Raw genomic sequence first — 11,108 nt, forward strand, 5'->3', positions numbered from 1 at the left:
CGCGGCCCGACCCCCGCCGAGACCCGGGGCAACACAAACTCGAGCTCGAGCTGAGGTCGCCTGAGTTGTGCTAGCGAGCGCGGACCAGCTCCACGATGGCGCCGCAAGACATCGTCAAGGCGCAGCGAGACCGCTACCTCTACGTCCTGAGCCTCCTCGTGGGCCAGAAGGCCGAGGCGGAGCTCCTGGAGAAGAAGACGATGACCGGCGTGCTCCACACGGCGACGCCCTTTAGCGACATGCCGCACCGCATGGTGCTCAAGGGCGCGGCGGAGAAGGGCACGGTCGCGTCGCCCGCGTCTACCGTCGTCCTCGGCTTCGACAAGATCGCGTGCCTCACGTTCTCCGCGCCGCGCATGCTCGGCGACCCGCGGAGCTCCGGGTTCCGGACCGACGGCGACATCGCGCGGCCGGACCGTGGCCTCGAGGGCCGCGCGCTCGAGCAGCTCGACAGCGCCTGGCTCTCCGCGCCCAAGGTCAAGGGCCCCGCCCAGCCCAAGGGGGGCAAGAAGTGGGACCAGTTCGAGGCCAACGAGCGCCTCTTCGGCGCGTCGACGGGCTACGACGAGAACGTGTACACGACGAAGCTCGACGATTCCGCGTTCACGCCGGCCCAGAAGGCCGAGGCCGCGCGCATCGCCGCGGAGATCGAGAACGCGACGACGTCGAACATCCACCTCGCCGAGGAGCGCGGCCAGGAGATCTCGACCGACATGGACGAGGAGGACCGCTTCTCGGGCGTCGCGCGGCGCCCGCTGCCCCCGGGGCTCACGGGCGCGCCGGCGAAGAAGGCGCCGGCGGCGCCCAAGGCGCCCGCGCCCGCGCCCGTGGAGGCGCCCGCCCGCGCCCGGCGGCGCGCCGCCGCCGCGGCGCCCTAGCCGCGCCCCGCGGCCCCCTAAGCTCCGAGAAAGCAGCCCTGTGCCTCGAGGCGGCCGTTCTAGGACGCGGTCCAGAGGCGGTGTTTTATGAACAGAGGATCCATCACCGCCGCTTCGGCAGGCCGTCGCCGCCGGCGCACTTGGGCGACGCGGCGACGCCGTCGGCCTTGGCCCACTCCTCGGGCGTCTTCGCGGCGCCGACGGAGAGCGAGTGGAAGTCGAGCGCGCCTGCGGGAGATCGCGATCGGGGAAGGGCGGCGCGCGCGGCCTCGGGCGCGCGATCGCGGCGGCGGACGCCGCGGCGGACCGCCCGTGTCCTTGGTGATGGCCGCGGTGACCATGCGATGGCGCTTGATGAGCGGCTTGACGCCCTCGAACTGGTCGCTGACGACGATGACCTTGAAGTGGCTCTCGTCCTCGTGGCGGCCGTGGCTTTCGTTGAGCACCTCCAACACCGTCGGCGAAAACGTCGCCGCGAGCGCCTGCTCGATGCGCAGCTGCCGCGGGCCGGCGGCCCTGGCCATCGAGAGCGCCCGGCGGATCAGCAGGCTCATGCACAGGGCGACGAGGCGCATCACAGGGCGACGGGCCGCATCGATGGAAGAGATGCAACACACAACATGGTGAAGTACCCGGAGCTATCTAGCTGAGCTCGGCCGACAGTCTGGTGGGCAGGCTGGGCTGGGCTGGGCTGGGCTGGGTTCAGGCTGGGCTGGTGATTCGAATCAAGGCGACTCAGCGACTCGCGCGCGCAGCGACACGCGCGCCGCCCGAGCGACTCTGGGCACCGCCCGAGCGCCTCTGGGCACCGCCTCGCGCCGCCGCATCCGCTCGCGTCGCCGCATCAGCCGCCGCCAGTGCGCCCCGCGCCAGATCACGACGTACCATGCGGGCGAGCATCCTCGCCCTTGCGGCGACAAGGGTGGCGACGGACTGCCCCATGAGCGTGACGGTGGACGACACGGCGTACACCTACGACCTCGACGACCAGTGGCGGAGCGTGCGGTGGGACCTCTTCGCGGCGCGGACGATGGTAGCGGCGCTGCCGGCCATCGCGGGCGAGGGCTGTACGGAGCGGGCGTGCACGGTGGACATCGTAGCGGAAGCGATGGTGCGGAGACGGGCGGAGTGCGACCGCGTCAACGCCGAGGTGCCCCGCGTGGCGCACCGCGTGTTCGCGGACCTGCGCAACGCGTCACAGGAGGCCGCCGGCGCGTTCGCGACGTGCATCCAGCTGAACCCGGCGTGGGAGTTTCGGGCGTGGGAGGACGCGGACCGGTGGCGGGAGCTGGGCGGCGTCCTGCTGGACGACGGCGCGGAGTGCGTCGCGCCGTTCGGCGGAGGAGACGCGGGCGGCGGTGCGTACGCGTTTGCGGGCGGCACCGCGGCGCCCCCGCATTTTTCCGGCGACGCACCTCGACGCGAGACGTACGCCGCCGTGCGGCCGGGCCCGCCGTTCCCGAAGGCGGGCGGCGCGCGGGTCAACGCCAGGGCAGGACAAGAGAGCGAAATTCCCAACTTCAAAGGCTCCTTTCTCGGCCGTTTTCCACTCGTTTCGGCTGACTTTTGGACGAGCGATCATCTCTCGGAACGGTCTCGAAGCGTGAATGCTTTTTCCGGAACGCGCGCGCGCGGAACACTCACGTTGAAGCGACGTTGAATCTCTCTTGTCCTGCCCAGGTCGACGCGCGGCGCGGCCCGCTGACGAAGCTCAAGCAGTTTTTCGGAAGCGCGGACCCGGCGCGCTGCGCGCACCTCGTACGACTGGCGGGCGCGCCGTCGACGGACCCGCGCCTCCCGGACGACGCCGCGCCGACGGTGTGCCTGGACGACCTCGAGCCGCCCTGCGTCGTCTACAGCTTCGGGGTGGCCGACAGCTGGACCTTCGACGACTTCGCCGCCGCGCGGGGCTGCGAGGTTTTTAGCTTCGACCCCGCCATGGCCCGGCAAGGCTCGTTTCGGAGGGGCGCGTCCATTCGCTTTGAGCCCGTGGGCGTCGGCAACGAGACGCTGGAATTTTACGACGGGTCCGACTCGACGTCGCTGTTCGGCGGCGCCGCGACGGGGTACCCCGTCGAGACGCTCGCCGACATCATGGCGCGACATGCCCACCCCTTCGTGGACGTGGTGCGGATGGACATCGAGGGCGCGGAGTGGCCCGTGCTCGCCGAGATGCTCCACGGCTCCGTCCGTAGAATCGGCCAGCTGCTCCTCGAGGCGCATTTTTGGGACGAGATCCGGGACAACGCTTCGGTGTCTTCGCTGAAGGCGATCGAGGCCCTCCCGCTGCTCGAGGCGCTGCCCCTCGACCTCTTCGCCCACGCGGTAAATTCGTACGACGCGACGCTCCTGGACGAGGATTTGACTCGCATCCACGAGCTCGGCTTGCGGCGGCCGCCCCCGACGCCCCGCACCTCGACGTGGGCGGTCCTCGGGGGGGGCATCGGCGGCTTCATCGTGGCGTCGACGGTCTCGGCTCATGCCTCGGCGGAGCTCGCGCTCGTCGGTACGCGCTCTTCCGCACACTGCGCCGCGAAGTGGGGCGTGCCGACGTCGCACTGCGTCGGCTACGAGGAAGCCGCGACCGCTCTCGTGGACGTCGTCTCGGTGCACGTGCCCACGGCCTTGAAGATGGCGTGGGCGCTCGAAGCGTGCGTCAACGGGAGCGCGAGGGTCGTGCTCGTCGACAAGCCGTTTCCGTCGCTCGCGGCCGTCGCGGAGCTGAGGCGAGCGTGCGCGCGGCGCGGCGCCCACGTCGCGGACGGCGCGGCCTTCCCGTACTCGGCGGCGCTGTCCGAGGAACTGGGCGGGCGCCCGCGCCGCGCCTCCTACGCGTTCCACCTCGACCTGTGGCCGGAACGCGACGCGACGCGCCGCCGGCCGCCGGCCGACGCGGTCGACTACCGGGGCGCGCCGGGCCGCCTCGACCCGGCGCGGGAGCCGTCGGGCATCTTCGGCGACCTGGCGTACTACGCGTTCCTCGGGCTCGGGGCGGCGCTCGGGGAGGACATGCCGGACACCGTCGAGTGCCGCGCGCACCGCTTCGACGCCGAGACGGGCGCCGCCGTCGACGTATCCGGAAGGCTCGGGGCGAACGCCACGTTCTCGGTCTCCTACGCGGCGGCGACGCCGCGCGACGAGCTCGAGGTCCTCTTTGAGGCCGGCGGCGTGGTCGCGAGCGGCGTCGTCGGCGGGGGCGATCGTCTGAACGTCCTGCGCCACCGCTTCGCCGACGGTACGACGTCGGACGCCGTCTTCGAGCGTACCCAGCCGCGCCACGGGGCCGCGGCGAAACTCGTGGAAGCGCTGTCCAAGCTGTCGATAGGCGACCGTTCGTCGGCCGCGGCGCGCGGCGCCGCGAGGAGAGCAGAGCGAGCCCAGGCCCTCGTCGACGCGTGCGCGCGCTCCGCCGCGACTTACGACGGAGGCGCCGACCGCCGCGGTCCGAGCGCGGCCGTCCCGCGCGCGGCGGAGTACCTGCACGCGGGCGTCGCGGCGCTCGACGCGCCTCACTTGTCGCCCGGACTCCTCGCGGAGCTCCGGCTCGGCCTGGGCGCGGCGTTGGTATCGCGACCGCGATCCGTCGTCTACGACGACGCGCAACGGCCGCGGCTCAAGACGTCGCTCTGCTCGCGCTGGGAAGGCACGCGGCGGCCCTGTGCTGCGTTGGGTCGAAGCGCCCTCTCCACCAAGCTCGTCGACGCGATGAGGGAAAGCATCCTGCCGGCGGCGATCGCCGCGGTCGGCGCGCCGTGCGAGCTGCTATCGGTCAGCGTGGACGTCGCCGGGGGTTTGAGCAGAGCACAGCACCCGCACTGGGACCCCGTTCCCGCGCAGTGGGATGAAAAGAGCGTGCATTATGTGTTTGTGCCCCTCGACGACGTGGATGAGGTGAACGGCCCGCTGGAGGCGTGGCCGGCGACCTCCGATAGACGCGGCGACGCGCTCGCCGAGCTGGCGGGGATGCCGGTCGCTGCCGCGTGGCGCCGCGGGGGCGGGCCCCTGCAGGCGTGGCCGGTGGACGATGAAGCTGAGGCGTACTTTCGGAGCGTCCCATCTGCGACGCTCGTAACTAAGGCGGGCCTCGCCTACCTCGCGCGGCCGATCGTCTGGCACCGCGGCTCGGCCAACTCGAAGTTTGCGGCTCGCTTCGTCGCCACGGTTATTCTGCGAGAGATACCGCCAGGGGGCTGATTAACTAAACTTGAATGTCTCGCGGGCAAACGCCTCGAGACGGTCGGTGATGCCCTCCGACCGCCTCTCCGCCCATTCTGGCGAAGCGAACTTCTCGTCGAGGTCCCGCAGCGCGTCGTCGAGGTCGCTCTGGAGGCGGAGGACCGCGTCGTCCGCGTCGCGCACCGACCGCGCGCCGTCTCTCGCGACCTCGAGGTCGTTGAAGCGTGGCGGCGCGGGCGGGGCCGAGCGCGGCGAGCGCGGGGCCGGCGGCGGTGGCACCAGGTCCGCGTCGCGATGCTCTATGCGGAACCCGGGCACGCAGTTTCCGTCCGCTCCGGCGGCTGCCTGCATCGCGGCCGCGACGCACGCCAGCGTGGCGCAGGCCGGGCCGCCGTCGGTTCGTTCGAGCGGGGCCCTGATGCCCGCCGCCTGGAGCTCCCGTGCGAGTTTCATGTCGAAGTCGTCCGCGTCGAGACCAAACACGACCCTGGCCCACTGCGTGCCGTCGACGGCTTGGAAGTACACCCTACACGAGAAGCCAGTGACAAGGGGCAATCGCTCCGCGACGGCACGTGAAGCGTCCGGGCCGAGCGCATCAACGACCGCCGCCTCGAGCTTCGCCGTCGGCGCCGCCGCTGCGCCCGGCGCAGCGGCGCTTCTATTCACCGCCCGCAGCGCCAGCACCAATGCTTCGCGGTACTGGCCGAACGCGGCCGGCGTTCCGCCCAGCAACCGACGCGGCTCGACATGACGCTCCCCAAAGCGGTCGCGCAGCAGGTGTGTCATTCGCGCAGCGCGATCGTGGGGAGACCCGCCGCCCGCGTGCGCCGCGAAGTCCCCCGGTGCCCAGGCCAATGCCAAAGTCTGCGTGGTCTCGCAGTGCGTCCACTCGGTACCGCAAAACGTCGACGGCGACCAGAACGCCTGCAGCGAGCCGTACGGCAATAATACCAAGCCGGCCGCATCCGCGTCCACCGCGAGGCCGAGCACCGTGTTGTCCCAATAGGCACAGTCCCGGAGGAGGCACGAGTATTGCTCGGTCACGAACGGCGCGAGCCACGCGCGGCGTAAAAGGGACGGCGCGCGGTCGCCGCCGCGCGTCGCGACGACGACGCCGGTGTTGAACGGTTCTTGTGCCACGAAGGTCGGGAGCGCGTCGACGGCGAGCGTATCTTCCGCGAGTGCCAGCGCCGGGTGCGGCGTTGCCATCGAGGTGGCGACGATGTCGTCATCGACCCAGACGAGAGTTCGGTAGGCGCCGGCGCCGCTCTCGAGCAAATCGTGGAGCAGCCAGAGCTTGAGGTGGTGCGCGCTCCGGAGAGGCGTCAGCCGTCCGACGAGCTCGGCGCCCTCGGCCACGAGTCCCGTCCCGGACGCGTCGAGCGGGAGGAACCCGTACTCGTGCGTTCGCGCGTAGGCTTCCCACGACGTCCACGACGCGCGGGCCACCTCCGGCCGGTCCGACGCGGAGACGACGAGGAGTCGCGTCCCGTGCACCTGGAGCGTTCCGTGCTGAAGCGGCCGCCGGACGTCCGTCAAATTCCCGACCGACGCGACCGCCGGCCACGCCGCGGCGGCCGCCGCTCCCAGAACTACGGCCGCCGCATCACCTCCGTTTGATTCGCAGGCCGCGGTCGGCCACGCGCATTTGATGCGTGCGTCCGCGGGCAGCGCGTCCAGGAACGCCGCCGCCTCCGTCAACACGCGGGCCGGGTCCGCGAGGGCCAGGGCTCGTAGAGCTCCGTCGACGTCGAACTCGAGCCGCGGACCACGTGCACTATGCGTGCTGCCGCCCGGGTCCACTTCTACGGGCTGCCCGGCTACGGCTGCCGCTAGCAGGCCGCACCAGCGCATCAGCACGTTTCAAGACGTGAGCGGCTTCCAGGGTTCATTTCTTCGCCGCGGGGCGGGTGGGCATTATGGCACTGCCTAGAGGTTCCATAATGCTGTCTGTGGGGTCCGTGTTACCTGCAAATCATGGCGATGCACTGCAATAACCGACTTCAACAAGTAGAGCTTAGTCGTCGCGCGCTTTCTCGGGCGTGGTCTCTTCGGCGGGGTCCGACTCGAGGGGGTCGACGCCGTCGCGGAGGTCGCCGGTGAGCTCGTCGCGGTCGAGGCAGCGTAGCGTGACGACGGCGTCGACGCGCACGTGCGTGTTGAGGATGCCGCCCCAGACGACGAGCCGCGACGCGTCGTCGATGGTCTCGGCGTCGACGCCCGTCGTGAAGCGGACGCCGTCCTCGGGCGGCGACGGCTGCATCTGCGCGTGGCCGCGGGCGCCGCCGGCCTTGAGGCGCTCGGACTCGCCGCGCGCGACGGAGCAGAGGAGCAGGTGCTGGCGCCCGGCCGCGTCCGGCGACGCGTAGGTCGGGTCCAGGGCCATGAGCCCCCGGCGCCGGCCCGCGGGCGAGAAGTAGGCGCCGACGCCGTAGACGGACGCGTTGCGGTCGCGGAGCACGAAGCCGTGGCCCGCGATGGGCGCGCACGCGCCGAGCGTCGTCCCGTGGAAGGCCTTCGTGACGTTGGGCGGCTCGCCCCGCGCGGCGAACTGGTCGACGGCGAGGTCGAAGAACGCGCCGCGCTCCGCGTTGCGCACCGCGTGGACGGCCAGGATCACGACCGGCGGCTCCGTCGACGCGATCTTGCGCGAGACGCCCCGGGGGGCTCCCGCGATCATGCGCGCGACGCCGCGGGCGACGCCGCGGACGCCGTCGAGCGCCGGCGCGAGCGACGTGCGCACGAGGGCCGCGGCGTCGAGGAAGGCGTGCGAGTCCGCGGCGAGGCGCTCGAAGCGCGGCGCGGGCAGGGCCGCCTCGAGCGTCGCGCCGCGGGACGTCAGCGCGTCGCGGTCGACGTCGCGCGTGCCGTCGCCGCGCCGGCACTCGAGGCCGCCGCAGCAGAGCACGGGCGGCTCGTACGCGCGGCCGGCCGCGGTCATGAACGACACGGACCGCTCGTAGCCCGACGCCGCGCCGCCGGCCGCGGACGCGGGCTGCGCCTTGACCTGCTTGAGCTCGCCGCGCGGGCCGAGGTAGAGGTCGTACCGGGCGCCGCCGGACTCGAAGGACACGGCCGACTTGCCCCGGCCCCGGACGAGGCGCTCCGCGCACGCCGCGGGCGACTCGCGCGGCTCGGCCTTTTGCGCGAGCCTGTGTGGAATTCAAATCTTCAACTCGACTTCAATGTGCGCGTAACCGAACGATTTGGACCAGACTCTTTCGCTGTGCTTCGAGAACTCGACGAGAGCGATCGATTCGTCCAAAAATCAGCCGAATCGACTTCGATTTGATTGAGATAGAGAGTTCTGAAGTTTGGTGGGGACCCCCCAAACCAGTGGTTGATTTCCACACAGTGCGCGAGCCACGCGTAGACGCGCTGGGCCGCCGCGGGCTCGAAGGGCTCCCAGCGCGGGCGGCAGGTGCCGTCCTTCGGGCCCGCGTCGAGCTCGAGGTACGCGAGGCCGAGCGCGGCCGCGAGCGGCGGGAGCCGCGCGGCGCGCGCCGCCTCGAGCCGCCGCGTCGCCGTCGCGTAGAAGCCGCTCGCGACGCCCGCGGCGGCCGCGGCGGCGACGACGCGGTAGTGGCCGTCGGCGCCCTGCGCGAAGCCGAGCGCCGCGAGCAGGTCCACGGCCGCCGGCGTCGCGAAGTTCCGCCGGAACGCGTCGCTCCGGCCGTTGAGCCGCCAGGCCTTGGGCGCGTCGTCGCGCGCGTTCCGGGCGACGCCGCGGGCCGCCACGAGGATCTTCGAAAGCGCGGGCTCCGCGACCTCCGCGACGACCTTGTCGACGGCGGCGTCGAAGGCCGCCGCGCGCGAGAGCGCCGCGGCGGCTCCGAGCTCGCGCGCGTCGGCCTCGAACGCGTCGCGCTCGGCCCGCGCGCGACCGAGCGCCTCGTCGACGGCGTCGCGTTGCCGGCGCGTCTCCTCGAGCTCCGTGCCGCGAGCGGCGTTGGACGCCGTGACCATCGCGTGCTCCCGCTGCAGCGAGTCGAGCCGCCGCGCGAGCGCGACTTTCGCGTCGCGCTCCTTCTTGTGCTTGTACTGGAGATAGAGCAACATAAAGACCGCCAGGGGCCACCACAGCGAGATGACGTCGTGCAGAGACATGTTAGTCGAGGGTAGACTGAATATCCGCGCCCGACTCTGCCGAGTCTTTTGCCGCTTCACCATCTCTTCAAGCGCACTGATAACGAACGCGCGGGCGAGGCAGCATCGAGGTCGAGATGACTCAAAATATCCACGCTCGCCGATTTTACCAACCACACAGCCGAGCGCTGGAGCCGACGCCCACCGCCGCCCCCAAACACCAGGTAAACTTAAGCCAGCAGTCCCCGTTCCCCGCCGTCTCCCACTTGCCGTCGGGCGCGCGCGGCGGCGTCGCCTGCTGGGCCGCGAGGTCGCGCAGCGCGCCGCGGAACGCGGCCGCGGGCCCCCGGGCCATGTCGCGCGGCACGCCGACGTTGTAGGACAGCGCGAGGAGCGCGTCGGCGACGCGCGGCGGCCCCGGCGGCAGGCTGGCGTCGCCGCCGAGGAGCGAGTCCGCCGTGGCCCGCAGCGCGTCGTCGACGGCGGCGACGAGCGTTTCGTCCGGGCGGTTGTCCGCGGACGCCGCGCGGAGCGCGAACTTCGCCACGGCCGCGTGGTTCTTCGCGAGGCGCGCGGCGGCGTCGCGGCGGTCCTCGGCGGTGCACGCAACCCCCTCGTGGTCGATCAGGCGCGCCGCGCCGGCGTCCGGGGCGAAGTGCGGGTTCGCGTAGCGCAGGTTCGTCCGCGCCAAGGTCGTCCGGTCGGACGCGATGGCGCCGAAGAACGTGCGCGCCCGCGCGCCCTCGAGGTAGGCCCGCGCCCGGCCGAAGGGCAAGCGCTCGAACGCGCCGTCCCCGAAGAAGTAGGGCAGCACGGCCTCGAGCCGCTCGAGCAAGGGCAACAGCTTGCAGTCCGACGGCGACAGCCCCCGCGGGAACGTAAAATCGTAGCCCGCGAGCGCCGCGTCCAATGTCGCGCAGGCCTCGCCGACGCCCATGTCGAAGCACGCGTCGGGCGCGAGCCGCGTCGGCGCGCCCGCGCAGGCCTCGTAGCCGCGCCGCGCCATCTCGAAGCGCGGCAGCGCGGCCTCGAGCGCCTCGCACGGCGGCGCGGCCGTCGCCGCGTCGCTCAGGAGCGCGTCGAAGAGCCGCGCGACGCCGTCGACGGCCGGGCCGTAGGTGCCGTCGGCCTGCTCGAACTGCAGCGCGGGCACGACGCCGGAGGGCACCTGCGACGTGTACTCCGCCGGCTTCTTCTCGCCCGGTTTGAGGTAGCGGCTCAGCGGGATCGTTTTGGTGGTGTAGGGCACGCGGAGCGCCTCGAGGAGCAGCCAGAGCCGCGCGCAGTAGGGGCACCACATGGAGTTGTCGCGCCAGAAGACGACCTTGGGCTTCGCCGCGCCGAAGAGCCGCTCCTTCTCCTCGGCGAGGCGCGGCGCCGGCGCGCCCGCGGCGGCGGCGATGGCCGACCACTCGCGCATCCTTTTTTGGAGGGTTTGCGCTGCTGGAAGCGGTTGCCGCGCTGCGAGTGGTGCGCTGCCTTCCACCAAGCCCCAGCGACCAGCGCGTGACGCAGCCGGGCAGCCACGGCACCGTTTCCTCGCGCGGCAGCGCGGCATTTTCCTTTGCCTCGGCGGGCACCTCGTCCGTCCGCTTGAAGGCGGCAAGCGATGTGGGGCGGCAACAGGCTCGTCCTGCTGTGGGCGACGCTGCTGCTGCGGACCGCGGGCTATGCGCCTCGCCGCGTCCCCGGCATCGCGCCGGCGCGCGTCGCGCACCGGCTCCCGTCGCTGGACCGCCTGGCGCTCGCGGCGACGAGCGACGACGGCGACGCGCCGCGCGCCCGCGCGCCCAACGAGAGCGGCGACCAGCCGCCGCGGCGGCGGCCCGAGGGCAACGGCGGGCGCGGCGGCCGCGGCGCGGGCGCGGGCGCGGCGGCGGGCGCGGCGACGGCGGCCGCGGCCGCGGCGACGGCCGGCCGCGGCCCGCGCGGCGGCGGCAGCCGCAGAAGCCCCGGCCGAAGCAGGCC

At 72.4% G+C, this 11,108-nt stretch overlaps 2 protein-coding genes across 2 annotated transcripts; one reads left to right on the forward strand and one right to left on the reverse strand.

The window, feature by feature from the left end:
* Window positions 1-200: 200 nt before the first annotated feature.
* On the forward strand, window positions 201-5,072 carry AURANDRAFT_64466 (hypothetical protein; the record flags this gene model as incomplete). Its single annotated transcript, XM_009039018.1, has 3 exons — window positions 201-827; window positions 2,080-2,358; window positions 2,559-5,072. The coding sequence occupies 3 exons, from the start codon at window positions 201-203 to the stop codon at window positions 5,070-5,072; spliced, it is 3,420 nt and encodes a 1,139-aa protein (XP_009037266.1).
* Window positions 5,073-7,071: 1,999 nt separating this feature from the next.
* AURANDRAFT_64467 (hypothetical protein) lies at window positions 7,072-10,440 on the reverse strand (the record flags this gene model as incomplete). Its single annotated transcript, XM_009039155.1, has 3 exons — window positions 7,072-8,206; window positions 8,389-9,095; window positions 9,346-10,440. 3 exons carry the CDS (start codon window positions 10,438-10,440, stop codon window positions 7,072-7,074), a joined length of 2,937 nt encoding a protein of 978 aa, XP_009037403.1.
* Window positions 10,441-11,108: the final 668 nt, after the last annotated feature.

This window comes from Aureococcus anophagefferens (genome assembly GCF_000186865.1).
Source record: "Aureococcus anophagefferens unplaced genomic scaffold AURANscaffold_10, whole genome shotgun sequence".
NCBI classification, from domain to species: domain Eukaryota; class Pelagophyceae; order Pelagomonadales; family Pelagomonadaceae; genus Aureococcus; species Aureococcus anophagefferens.